At 41.1% G+C, this 14,820-nt stretch overlaps 1 protein-coding gene across 1 annotated transcript; it reads left to right on the top strand.

Annotated features, from left to right (window-relative positions):
- On the top strand, positions 1,450-2,278 carry LOC110429993. The gene is made up of 3 exons (XM_021446773.1): positions 1,450-1,488; positions 1,610-1,802; positions 1,888-2,278. The coding sequence occupies exons 1-3, from the start codon at positions 1,457-1,459 to the stop codon at positions 2,182-2,184; spliced, it is 522 nt and encodes a 173-aa protein (XP_021302448.1). The 5' UTR covers positions 1,450-1,456; the 3' UTR covers positions 2,185-2,278.

Raw genomic sequence — 14,820 nt, 5'->3', positions numbered from 1 at the left:
AAAACACGAGGAAAGATAAAAGCCAACACTACTATTAATCAACGTGGCCCGATACATTTGTGGCATATCTAACACTTAACATATGTTAGCCTCACGTGGATTTGTAGATATTAATATATTATGGTATATGGATATATCTTAAATAAACTAATATTTGATGTTCACAGCTGACCGTATGTGGCCTTGTCCATTAACCTCAAGATCATATAGCAGACGGCCAGCATTGGGGTTGGACGAGAGACAAGATGTTGGTAACATAGAAAAATACACCAATATATGAAGCATTAACATTGTAGAAAAAAATATCTAAAATATATCAAGGAACACCTCAAAATTACTATGTGTACAAAGTACAAACCAGAATACATCACTGAATATATCAAGAAACGTATCAAGAATACTATAATGATGATTTGGAACATGCCTTATATAGTAAGAGATCGAATGGCCTTATTATGCTATAAAAAGTGTTCAAGTGAATATAACTAAGTTTGTTCGAATGTAGATATCGAGGAACATGGAATTGGATTGGACTCAATACCAAATCGACCTTGGTATTGAAATTAGCCATAATTTCAAACTCTGTTGTTCATATATGTTATTAAATTGGCTTGGCAAGAGCGTTGTCATGAGGAAAAGGAGAGCAGGTCCCCAACAACGGGAAAGAAGAGAAGTGCTTGTCGTTTGCCGGTCGTCGAGAAGAAGAGAAGTAGCGTGGAACGATGATTGCATCGTGGGTGGTGGGGATGGCTGCGACGGCGGTGGGTTGAGGGCAGAGGCACATTGGGCATCAAGTGGTGGTGCATCGGGCAACAGATGGTTGTGGGTGGCATGTAGAGTGTGGAGAGTTGGTATGGCATATAGAGTGTGGAGGCGTGTTGGGTGGTAGAGGGTCGAGGGCAAAGCGTTGGAAGTGGAGGCATGTCATGCAGTAGAGTGTCTAGGGTGGGTTGGCTAGTGAATACAGACCTATTTTTTTACAATTTGACCCTTTTTTTTTGAAAAAAGTTCACAATTGGACCCCTGGAAAACTTAAATGCAGAAATGGACCTAGGGGGTCGACGCCATGATTCATGGCGTCAGGTATCACGTCTCGACGCCATAGATCATGGCGTCGAGGTCCAGATCATGGCGCCGAGCTCGGCGCCATAGATCACGGCGCCGAGCTCCCTACTACATACCGCCCGACGACCTTCGCTACCGTGGACGCAGTGTTCGTATTTTCATCTCCCCTCTCGGCTCTTTCTCTCCAAAAACCGAGCACGAATTTGGATTCAATATTGTGACCATCAAAAGTTTGATTTGTTCCATAGATCTTGAAGAGCCAGGTATACTCTTTCACATAATAGTTTTTGACACATTGATTTGACTTATATTACACGTATGTTGTAAACTTAGATATACCATTTCTAGATTTTTGAATGGATGATTAATATTTTTATTATGCAATCGTAGAATGCCACGTCGTGGAAAAAGTAGCAAACCAAGGTAACCTTTCGACATGTTTCGATAAATTCCTCTCATTATTATTTATCTTTTTGTAAATTCTAGTTTTCGGTTGAATCGTTATTTGCTATGATTTCTTAGAATTGAATTATTTGAACTGTAGCTATGGCCGGACGACCGGGAGTCCGTACATCCACAAGCCGCTTCCTAGCGGTGTTCCAATACCTATGTGCTTTTGTGGTGATCCTTGCAAGGTAGAAATTTCGGAAGACGAGGAAACCTATCGGCAGAGGTATTGGATGTGTTCCAATTTTGCCTGGGAGCCTACGCCAAAACAACGCCGCAATAACTTTATTGTAAGTTAATTTTTCTATTGTGCACTTAGTATTTTGTGTCCTATGAAGCATGATTTAATTTTTTGAACAAATATATTTGTTGCAGACCCCTCCACCATTGTGTGATTTTGAGCAGTGGATTGACACTGAGATTAAGGAGTCCGACAAGCGGCTTCTACAAGGCCTAAAGGAGTGGGATGCAGAGCGTGCAGAGATATTAGAGAAGAGACGTAGAGAGGAGGCTCAAAAGAGGGAGCACAAGGAAGAGGAGGAAAGAAGACGTGTTGCTGCGGCTCGGGAGGAGAGGGAAAAGAAGCTTGAGCGTGTGCGCCAAGCGAAGGCAGCGATGGATGAGAATCCAGATGCCGAGAGGAAGGGAAAGTGGCCTCGTTGCACTCAGTAGTTACATTACCTTCTTGTTCTTTGTTTGGTTCATGGACAATATTGTTTTTGTGTTGGACTTTTCAATTTATTGTCATGTAATGCACTTTAGCAATTTTAATTTGGTTTCATTATTAGTAGACAATATTTATATTTGAGTATTGCATGGGCAATGAAATGAGGATAATTAGTTGAAATGGAAGTTAACGAACTAGTATGTTGCATAACTAGTAGCACACATCACATTGAATGGCATGTCAAAACATGCACCAAACAAGGGTGCAGAGGTCCGAGACTAAACCTAACATGCCTTAGGTAATTCAAGCAATTAACAAGCACAGGAAATGGCATGTGAGAACATATACCACACAAAGGTACATAGTTCTTTCGACTAACCCTAACATGCGTTAGGTGATTAAACCAAACAACAACTATATGCCTTAGTTCAGTTCGACCTAGTAGTGTGGCCACATAGCAAACTGTGTTGCCCCTTCTCCATAGTATCCTCCCGATGTTGGTGGTGGTGGTGGGGGTGGTGGTGAAGGAGGGCCCTTGTTCTTGTGATTAGGGCATGTGCAGTATGGATCATTGCATATTGTGTTTTGGGAGCCAGTAGCATTGCTGTTGTCGTCCTCTTCGTCGTCCTTGTAACCACTGCTAACTTCCGTTTCTAAATCAAAGATACGGTCCTGCAGGTAGTAGATGTACTCTGCATGGGGATGAATAGGTCTAGGATCGACCCATCTGGTGAAGCCACAGTTCTCTTTTGACAAGGATGACTGTTGACGGTCCTTAAGTATCAAATTTAATTATCAAATAAATAAAGAAAAGGATCCAAATGAAATCAAGATCTAGACTTAGGGTTTTATCTGACAGAATTCCACGAGTTTTGGTGTTTGTCTATTTCTGCAGGGGGTTATCAGGAAATATGGAAGAAAGGCCCACATGTCGGGATTACGTAAAGATATTAACGTGCTGCGCAATTATATTACATCTAGAAGACTCCAGAAGCCACGAGACCGAAGCAGAGGCGAAACGGGGCCAGAGGCAGGGCGCCCGCCCTCCTGCCCTGGGCGCCCGCCCCCTCCAGGAGTCCAATCAGGACTCTGCTTTGCGGGAGATCTCCACCGACCTAAAGGATGAATCTAAACCATACAATCTATGTCGGTTTGATCCAAGGGCCCATATTCACTTGAAGGGACTATAAAACCAGACCCCCTGGCCCCTGGAGGAGAGAGCCTCTCAACCCTAATTCATTGTTCCATCAAGGGAGAAGAAGCCTCTGATCAAGATTAGAGCCACCACATAAATTAGATATCTAGATCAGCATAGCTACATAGGATTAGAACTAGAAGGAGTCAATCTTCGATTGGTTTCCGGATCTGTCAAGAGGATTCTTGGTAATTCTCTAATTGTGCTTCTAATTACTTTCTAATTATCTTTGTTCTTCAATATTATGAATATGACTTTGTTCTACTTCAATATATTGCTTATGACTTTGCTCTACTTGCTTATATTCAAGATTATATTGTTCTTAGTTTATCATAGTTATGTACTTGGCTTAGTTAGATTAGATCTATATACATGTTTAGGATCGTATAGCGTTTATCCATCGGATCCATGGGTAAATGATAGATATTGTGTAGGCGTGGTGCTTATACCGTATTTATCTGCGATTGTACCCAATATGCCAGATCGTGGGGTGGTTCGTGATAGTGACAACTTCATTGATTCTTATATAGTCCCCCTCTCGTGTATTGGGCTGGCAGAGCAACATTATTACAGGGGAGTGATCGCTATGTTTCTCATATTCCTTGCTAATATCATTATGCATGGGCGTAGTCTTGTCTCACAATGATTGCTAAGTATGCTTGCACTAACTATGATAATGCTAGACTATATAGTTAAGAATAACTTAGGGAATATTCTTGTAGTTCGTTCTAATACCATGCTAATGACTTTCTAGAGTATCTAATTGAGGTGCTTATCATATTTATTATGTGGCTAGATCAGATTAGTTATCCTTGTCACTAATATTATTTCATATATCTTTTATGTGACACTTATCCCTGTATGAAGAGTTAGATATAATGTTCTCAATTATACATGCAATGATAAATGCTCAATCTCATATTCTATTCTGTAATCAATAGTGATGATCGCTAATCCCTTCCCAGTGGTAAAAATATAAATAACGATACCTGGAATACTTTCCGGTTAAAATGCTGCATCGGTATTAATCTGTGCGCTTGCAGATCCCATTCATTATTTATTTAGAAGAGCAATTGCATATTTCAATACCGCGTCTCTCATGTCATGCTGGGGATGACAACTTGGCTTAAGTGGTGTGAGGGATAGGTTTGGCATTTTTGGCACCGTTACTAGATTTAGAGAACTTAGTCTACTTTTGGTAATGATGTTAAGAATACCCAACAAGCATTTTTGGCGCCGTTGCCGGGGAAGGTTGATTACCAATCAGGAATGGAATAAAATATTTTGAGTTATCATTCGCATCACTAATATGATTGAGCTTATCTATTCTCTCATACAGTTTTACCCCGATATTTTTCTATTTTATCTTATGCAGGGGAATGTATGAATAGAAGACATCTTCCAGGAAATTTTGTTGACAATCCTGAAGCATTATTCAAGAAGACGAGAGCCAAGCTAAAGAAATCATCAACACTTCAGCAAGAAGCTTCATCTAATCAAGAAGATCACCGGAACTTGTCTTCAGAGTTCGAAGCCATGGCGAACAAATCGATCCGCGAGTTCTCAGCTCCCACTACGGACAACATTCGCACTGGACCTGCTGCAGAGATCGATGGCAACTTTGAGCTCAAGCCTAGACTTATCAACATGGTGCAATCCAACCAGTTCTGTGGGAAGGCACACGAAGATGCTAGTGCTCATTTACAACACTTCCTAGAGATTTGCAACACATTCACCACAGCAGGAGTTTCCAAAGACGCTATACTACTTCGCCTCTTCCCATTCTCACTGTTAGGAAGAGCGAAGCAGTGGTTCTACGCTACAAAGGAGAAGAATACTACGTGGGCACTCTGCTCAACAAACTTCCTGGCTAAGTTTTTTCCCATGGGCAAGACCAATGCTCTCCGTGGGAAGATTACGAGTTTTCAGCAACAAAATGATGAATCTGTTCCAGAAGCATGGGAGCGCTTTTAAGACTACATCCTAGAATGTCCCCATCATGGAATGGAGAGTTGGCTATTGATGCAGACGTTTTATCATGGGCTCGGCAACAGTGCCCGAGAGACCATGGATGCTGCAGCTGGAGGAGCATTCTTATCACTTACTATACCACAAGCCACAGCTCTTGTGGAGAAGATGGCGTCCAATCAAAGCTGGAATGAAGAGAGGACCCAGACACGCAAGAGAGGTGGAGGTATGCATCAGCTGAAGGAGGTAGATATGTTGTCTGCAAAGCTAGACCTGCTCATGAAGAAGCTCGACGATAGAGCTGGAGACAAGAAAGAAGTTATGCACATCTACGACTCTCACATGACTTGTGAGGAGTGTGGAGACACTGGACACTCAGGCAACCACTGCCCTGAGATGCTTGAGGATGTAAACTACATCATCAACAACAACAACAACTACTACAACCGTCCTCAACAAAATCAAGGTTGGAATCAACAGAGGCCTAACTACTCAGGTAATTATCAAGGTAACAATTCTTACAACAATAATAATAATTTTTCACCTTTGAGAGAGTTAGTGTCTAATCAAGGAAAGCTAATGGATAACCTATCTAAGAAATTGGCATCTAATGATAAAATGCTAGAAAATATAAATAATGGAATGGATAATTTCTCTACTGCCATCAAGAATCAAATTAGCTTTAATAAAATGATTGAATCTCAGTTAAATCAAATAGCTGCTGCTGTTCCTACTACTAACCCCGGTATACCATCACAACCGGAAGGATTAGAATCTGCAAATCTTGTAGACATGTTTGATGCAGGTAATTGGAGTAACCCCGTCAATGAATTCTCTACTGACCTTCTGCCGGTCAAGAGAGGTGATCCAGGACGCCCCGTCATCCCGATCTCCATCGGCATGGTGGACATTCCAGAAGCACTCTGCGACTTTGGCTCTAGTGTCAACATTATACCCAGGGTACTCTATGAAAAATTCTTTACATATCCTTTATTAGAAACAACCATGTGTTTGCAGTTTGCAGATCAGACGATAACTTTTCCAAAAGGAATAGTGAGGAACCTTTGTGTCCGAGTTGGTACCTTATATGCCCCAGCAGACTTCGTAGTGATAGAGACCGGAAATGATGAGAGAGCACCTATCATCCTAGGGAGGCCATTCTTGAACACCACGGGAGATATCATCTACGCTAGTGCTGCCAAGATCAGTTTCTACGTCAAAGGGAAGAAGGAGACATTTTTCTTCAAGAACAAGACTACACAAATTCAAGATCAATCCAGACGTGAGTCAAGGAAAAGGACCAACAGGAGGAACGGGAACAAGCAAGTGTGGACCGAGTCAGCTAAGATGGTCACTGTAGTTCATGGAGGCCAAGATCATCAACTTAAGTCACCGTTTTTGACCAAGAAGGACGACCCAGGAATGTCAAGCATCTACTGCTCCATAAATGGATACAACTTCTACAAGACGATTTGCGACACCGGATCGGGCGTCAACATAATGGCCGCAGTCACCTATCGGCTCTTGTTCGGAACCATGCCACTAAGACCAACATACATTCAGCTCCAGATGGCAAATCAGACATTTCGAGAAGTCAAAGGAATAGTATCTGATGTCCCAGTCAAAATAGACGATCACTTTGTCTACACAGACTTTCAAGTTGTTGACATGGGAGAAGACGAGTATGATCCACCCATCATCCTTGGAAGACCGTTCCTCAGCACCGTTAAAGCAATTATCTACATTGGAACCGGAGAAGTCCATATGCACTTCCTCTCAGAGAAGGTACGCCGTTATTTTACTGACCATAACTATATTGTTGAAGAATCTAAGCAGGTCAGAAAGAGACGCAACCGCAACCAGAGGAGGCAGATCATCAAGGACGGATGGGCAGACTATGAAGGAGAAGTTGTAAGATCAGAAGACGTTGAGTTTAAACAGAATTATCCAGAGGAGATTGAAGCACCGAGTCAGGTGTGGAAAATGAAGATAACTATACATGAAGAGGAGGCGCTGCCGGAAGTACCGACTACGCCACCCAACGAACCTCAGGACGATTAAGAAAATGGAGAGTCCCGTTCGGAGGACTTAAAAACACCGAACGCCTTGCCAAGAGGTAAACTTGGTAGTTATCCTTTCCCTTTCAATTATTTCAAATAGTTTACTTAGTTAATCATGTTCGTATTATCCTAAAAAGAAAATAAAAATGTGAAAAACAGTAAGCCCCATGTGAGTAGACGAGTGGCATAAAACCCATAAGTACATTCACTGTGGTGGCATAAAAATAAAATAAATATTTTTTCTGCTTTATAAAAACAAAAAAATATAAAAACAGGGAGTAACAATTATTAAGGAGTCTCAACATGATAAAGGCGAGATATTTATGCTAACACTAATCAGTTCCACAAGCTTTGTTGTCTATTTGAGCTCCACAGAATTTAAGAATCAAGAAGACTAGCAGACGGAGGACATTCTAATCGCTGTCAGAATGCTGCTGACTTTCAAATACACCTCTACCACCTGCTAGCTACATCAAGAGAAATTACGTCAAAATTCAGCTTGGGGGAGAGCATCCCCATTTATCCCGATAAGTATTTCTATCTATCTTTATACTTATACTATATTAGAATACTAAAATACAAAAACTAGGAAAAACCAAATAAAGATTTTATGCTTATATATATATATGTCTTTTGCTTAGTGTGTTTAATAAATAAATAAAGTGGCTATGCTAATCTGTATCAAATAAAACTTAAGCATGAATATGATAAATAGTTGCTCTGCCTAATTTGCAAATTTTAAGTTCTCTCTCAAGTTTAGATATAACTGTTATAATTTAAAGCTTGCTCTAGACCTAAACTTGTGGGATGAAAACTTGATCTGAAGTCTAAGTTGTTAACGGATACGATATGGGAAGGTTGAGCTGCTGTTTATCTGTTCCTAGAGATGCTAGAATTCTGGAGAATTTTATCTTTGAAAATCTTTAAAATGTTGCATGATGAGTTCCTGTATGATGAGAGTTTAAATTCCTACCACAGCCATATATACATGGTTGCTAGACTTTGAGCCACACATTTACTATTTACTGCTTATGAGCATTGAGTGTGGTCAAGCTGTGTAGACCCTTAGGAGCTTGTCATGTGGTTAAATCAAGATTTCACTTACACGTTCACTCATATATGCTACTTCTACTCCGGAAGTACCATCCACATATATCCACCCATTCCATCTCCAGAATCACCCAAAAATATTCTACTCCTAATCCGGGAGAGAATAGCCAAAAATATTCCTGTTTTTCCCTTGTGAAATAAATGCTCAAGTTATCTTGTTACTACCACTTGCTATATTATCTCAAGAGATGAATGCTATGAAAAAAAAAGATACGAGGAAATAAAAAGGAGCAAGTGCTCGGAACCTCGAAAGAAAAGAAAAAGTGAGACGAGAGGTAAAAATGGACAAGTGTCCGACAGTAGAATTAGGGGTACAAGATACCCACCTGAAAGAAAAGAAAAAGAAGAGCATCTCATTCTCCTCATAAAATTTCAAAAGCAAGGAAGGTATGTATCCCCTCAAAGAGCAAAGTAGAATTAGACTTCCACCACCATTGTTTTCACCATTGTTATCACCATCATCACCATACACTATTCATTCACCACACATGCACATATTGATTAAACTTATTGACTTGTTACTTTGGATCCATGGTTTGACTATACAATAAATGTCTTGTAAGTATGTATACTTTATCTCCCACCTATGAGCTCCAGATATTAAAGCCTTGTTAGAGTAGGGTGAGAGAGAAGACAATGTCACTATGCCTTATACCATAAATACCACATATCTTGAGAGAAGGCATATACCATCACTGCCTTGGTAAGGATCCAGAAATACCACAAAAGAGAGACCTGAGAGAATCATACAAGGAATCTCTGAGTTTTATTTGAAAATCTGCAAAAACTCTAGAGCTATAGCTGATCAAGAATAAGAGACATGGCACTTGGCAAGACTGTTCTATCTTTTAACCACTCAAGACAGAAGTGACAGTTACAAGTCCCATGGTGAAGGTAAAGTAAGTAAGTTTTAAGTCTTGACAGTTTACTCTAACTCAGAGATGAGATCTTATTTAAAAGGACGTGTACCGTCAAATTTTTTAAAGATATTGCAACTACTTATGATCCATAGCTGAGTCTATCCTTGCTCAGGGACGAGCAAGAGGTAAGCTTGGGGGAGTTTGTTGACAGTCCTTAAGTATCAAATTTAATTATCAAATAAATAAAGAAAAGGATCTAAATGAAATCAAGATCTAGACTTAGGGTTTTATCTCACAGAATTCCACGAGTTTTGGTGTTTGTCTATTTCTGCAGGGGGTTATCAGGAAATATGGAAGAAAGGCCCACATGTCGGGATTACGTAAAGATATAATGTTCTCAATTATACATGCAATGATAAATGCTCAATCTCATATTCTATTCTGTAATCAATAGTGATGATCGCTAATCCCTTCCCAGTGGTAAAAATATAAATAACGATACCTGGAATACTTCCCGGTTAAAATGCTGCATCGGTATTAATCTGTACGCTTGCAGATCCCATTCATTATTTATTTAGAAGAGCAATTGCATATTTCAATACCGCGTCTCTCATGTCATGCTGGGGATGACAACTTGGCTTAAGTGGTGTGAGGGATAGGTTTGGCATTTTTGGCACCGTTACTAGATTTAGAGAACTTAGTCTACTTTTGGTAATGATGTTAAGAATACCCAACAATGACTGCAATAAGTATGTAGCTTTAGCACAAAAGAGTATCTTGAAGGTTGAATTACTAATATGACTTACCCATGCTCGTGGACATTTGAAGAAACGACGCCCTCCATCTATCCCCTCTGTGTACATATGCACCAAACAATCCTCACCATGCATGCATTTTGGCCACTCTTCTTTTCGGTCATCATATGCCCTCAGTGGTGCCTCTTTAGTAAAATCATGTTTGCTCTCAAGGGGGAACCTATCATAAATTGCTTCCTCAAAGTCTTTAGGACCAAGAGGACCCTCCCAAACAAAGGGATTACCCTTCATCGCCGCCTTTCCCTTTCCCTTCCCTCTAGATGACCCTCCAGACATTTTTTCTTGAACTGAACAATCTCAAGTGAGTAGCAACGCTCTCACCACTGCGTATATATATAGGAACCCAATAGTTGGTAGCCGTTGTAGTACAAAATAAATGGACCTGAAAAACCTAGATTCGATTACTGAAAAGCCTAGTTGAAAACTGAAAAGTCTATTTGGATTGTCATCTGAAAAGCCTAGATTCGATTACTGAAAAGGCTAGTTGAAAACTGAAAAGTCTATTTGGATTGTCATCTGAAAAGGCTAGATTCGTTCACTATTTCGGATGTGATGATTCAATGAAAAGCCATATTGGTTCACTGTTTCTAAAAAGCCTACACTGCGAAAACCAATAGGAATGGACCACAGAATATGTGCACTACATTGAATAATTCATGGAAAAAATTTGCAAGAGTTTCCCCTAGTTTTGGTACATCCACAGTTATAAATAGACATCACAGTACAATACATTCATTGATTCATCCAAATATCACAACACAAGCACATACGCCATCAGGAATGATAGTTCAGATAGTCCACAGAGACCATACAGTCTCATATAGTACAAATAGTCCACAAAGTTCACAGTGTCAATACATGCAAAATAACAGAAGTTATGCCATCAATTCTAAGCTTCTACCATGGTGTTAGCACAGAAGTCATCCTCACTGCCTCCTAGTCTTACCCTTGTGGCCAAGAGCATCGGTGCCTGGAGTGTACCTACAAGGCGAACGACGTCGCCTTCTTGCAACCTGCGTAGGCTGAGTAGAAGGAGCATCAGGAAGCTGAGATAACCCAAGCTCGTCATAGTCACGCTCCTCGGCCACCCCCTCTTCGTCCTCATCATCATCGCTTTGAAAAGTGTCCATAGTTGGCCGAGACGAGCTCTGTCCTCCAGATCCTATAAACATTGTTCAAATTATGTGTGCACATAATTCATTATCTCATACCATGAAAATTGCTCAGTTCAAATAAACAACAAATTTAATGAAATTATACCTCCCAAAGAAGATGTACCATGCACAACAGGTGTGTTGCATTGTCGTTCCTGTGGCACATGCACATTCATCGCAGCACTAGTACCACAACCGCACCGAGCTGCAGCACGCCTAAGCCTACGTGCTAGTCTCTATTATGCAAAGATTAAAATTCATATTGTTAGATATATGATAAATGAGGGTCGTAATACTTGTTCTTAGATAAATTCGATGTCAAGTACTTACTCCAAGAAAGTTGTTTAGTGTGTGCTCGTCCACACCTGTTCTTGAAAACCGTTCGATGTCAAGTACAGATTGCTTGATTGCGTTGCCCTATAAGATAAGACATGTAATAGTTTATATAGGTGCAATTTATAAAGTGGAAAGGACAACAATCGTACAATTGTATAGTGGAAAGGACATGTACCACTCGGTCCAAGACAGGTGCTGCCTCGATAAGTGTCCCTTGTCGTGCTGCTAGGTCATAGGAAGTGTCCTCATCCTCAGATGATTCAAGGTACGCATAATCTGCTTGGGTCCACTGAATTTTCAACCTTGTTCGTGTAACACCTAGGTACCAAGTAAGGTATGCACGAAAATTGTAGTTGGTATGTGGTTGCTCATTTTCGTAGAGGTTGTCATGAAACTGGTCCCACACCTCTATGTACTGACGATGCAACGTTTGAAACTCAACTGTCTTCTTTTGCTTCTGATGATCAATCCTAAAATTAAATATTAAAGATGAAAATAATAACACAAATTTAACAACATTGATTCTAAAACTCAGTACGGGGTTAAAAATATTGAACTAGCAACATGAATATAGGTGGTATGAAATAAATTTCAGCAAGTAGGTTGTAGTAGCACACTTCAAATACGATGGAAATGACTAAGGATATAAATTTCAGCAAGCATGGATCTGCAATAGCACATTTATAAATTTCAGCAAGCATGGATAGGCACTAAGCATGTAAATTTCAGCAACATTTATATAAATTGCAGCAAGCATGTAAAAAGTACCAACATGCATATAGGGGGTAATAAATTTCAGCAAGGATTTATATTGGACCAAGTAGCAAATAAATTTCAGCAATCATGTAATTTTCAGCAACATTTATGGTATTGAACTTTGAATAAATATTGAACTTTGAATAAATTGCAGTCAACATATCTATCAATTGCATGGAATAAATTACCAAAATGACTTACTTGTGCAGCTCCACGGAAGTATCAAATGGAGGGACAGGCCATTGCTGGCACAAGCCAAATTGGCGGGCTACTCGATTTGGAAGGTGCCACTCAACAGCATAGAAGCAAATCAGAGGGCAGATCATCAAGTACAAGTCTTCATCCTCGCTACACATGCTGCTTACTCCAAGATGCATCGCATCATTCGCCGTGTACGGATCCCAATTCACTTGCAAACATAAGACATGTATATGGCAAGTTAGACAAACTATCGAGCATACAATAAACAAGAACTACTGCATTTTACTCACCATGGAGGGCCTAAGCGTGTCGAGCTCATTGGCATACTGTACGTACGCACGTGAAGTCCTGCTGAAGGCGACTTTCGCCTAGTCCCAAAGATGGGCAAACGTCGGACGGTGACGAGGGTTGCCCACTGCAAACCATTCCCGAGGAGCGTCAACTATGGGCCGTCCAACTGGCAGACGAGCCCACATCCAAAGCTGCAGTAGGTAAACACAACCACCAACGGAAGAACTACTTGCGGTCCGACGACACGCCTCACAAAGGCTACGGTATAGGTAAGCCAGCACTCCCGAAGCCCAGCTGTAAGTACCTGTAACCGTTGCAATCAATTTAATCAATGCATACGTAAACATAAGTAAGAAAATTAATAATAACTGTGTAAGGGAAAAGTACCTGTGGTGTTCCAGTCAGTGAGGCACGGGAGGTACATCCACGATGCAGTGTCCCCTGTCGCGTCAGGGAAAAGAACACACCCAAATAGGTGCAAGATCCAAGCTCTACAGTAGTAGACAACTGTCTCCTGGTCCGCATGTGCCGGACAATTACCAAAGCTCTGCCTAAGCCAAGCAATTGGTACCCCAGTGGTGCGCTGCGTCGGTGCCTCCGGAGGAAGTGGTCTTCCAAGGAAGGCCTCAACTCTGGCCCTCCAACCATCGGACCTGCAGTGTCCGATAACTGGACGACCTCTAACACTCAAACCCAGGATCTTCTGAGTGTCCTGGAGTGTAACAGTCATCTCTCCACAAGGTAGGTGGAAACTATGAGTTTCTGGCCTCCACCTACAATTTAAAGAACATTGTTGTTAGGGTTTTCAGAAAGATAGATAAACTTTGTTGAAAAAAACATACGATTACTAAAGATAAATGGTGCACCTGTCAACCAAAGCTGTGATCGCCGCGGGGTTAATTGGAGGCAACCCACGACGAACCTGATACGATATGACATCCAAGCCAGCCCTCTACAGCAGAGGTGTGTATCTGTCGTCATACCGCATCTCCTCGAACTTGTCATGCGTTCGAGGTCGAAGCGGGGGTAGTTTCTGCAACCATACAATCAAGTTATTTAATGCATAAGTACACAAATTAATAATAACTGAAAAGCAAAGATCAAAGTAAGTACCGCCCCCTCGGCAGTGAGTCGTCCTCGGTGCTTCACCTCGTAGTATGGATCCAGGAGGTGGAACTGCTCCATCCTATAAACAAATTTGATCCATTAGTTAGTAATTAAGCAGAAAAAAAATAATACATTACAATGTCATTATATTAAACAAAGGAGCACTAGAACATGTATGTCTGCCAAAAAGTAAGTTGCATATGAAAGTATTTAACAACTTAAGTACATATAATATTAAGTGCACCTGACTTAGCGGCCAATGGCAAGTACGCGAGTTGTGTCCAAGTCTACCACATTTGCCACATTGATTTTGCTCGGGGTCAGTAACAAACGGGGTTGCTCTCCCTCGCCTCGTTCTACCTGAAATCTGGTCCATGACCATCTTATGCCTCGTACGCTTTCTGGTTCCACGTTTGTTCCAGCGAGCACCTGGATCTGCAATGTACCTTGGGCCAATGTATTCTGGCCACTGCCCCTCATCTAGGAAAGGCTCAAAACGGGGCGACCAAGTTAGCACAAGGCTATCAACACTCAACTCCCATGGTATCTTGGTCTCGTAGTCAAAGTTGCGATGCCTAGCTGCTGCAATATAGTGAGAACAAGGAGAGTGGTACTGTCTTGGTCTCCCACATCCACATGAAAAATCAGTAAGGACAACAATATAACTCTTTGATGGTCGGATCTCACCATCTGACGTTGTACCACCCCTTTCAGTGACCTGGTACTTGCCAGTGGCATGGTCAAAACACTCTATGTCATGTGTCCTAGCCCTTTCCTTTGCCTTGTCA

This window comes from Sorghum bicolor, chromosome 9, assembly GCF_000003195.3.
Source record: "Sorghum bicolor cultivar BTx623 chromosome 9, Sorghum_bicolor_NCBIv3, whole genome shotgun sequence".
NCBI classification, from domain to species: Eukaryota; Viridiplantae; Streptophyta; class Magnoliopsida; order Poales; family Poaceae; genus Sorghum; species Sorghum bicolor.
The sequence above is the reverse complement of the archived record's forward strand: the minus strand, read 5'-3'. Positions and strand labels throughout refer to the sequence as shown.

Bases quoted from the DNA above. Each gene is read 5' to 3' on its own strand.
- LOC110429993 (XM_021446773.1), top strand. From the start codon at position 1,457: ATGCCACGTCGTGGAAAAAGTAGCAAACCAAG. The intron at 1,489-1,609 runs GTAACCTTTCGA...TTTGAACTGTAG, and splicing joins GGAAAAAGTAGCAAACCAAG to CTATGGCCGGACGACCGGGA. The intron at 1,803-1,887 runs GTAAGTTAATTT...TATTTGTTGCAG, and splicing joins AACGCCGCAATAACTTTATT to ACCCCTCCACCATTGTGTGA.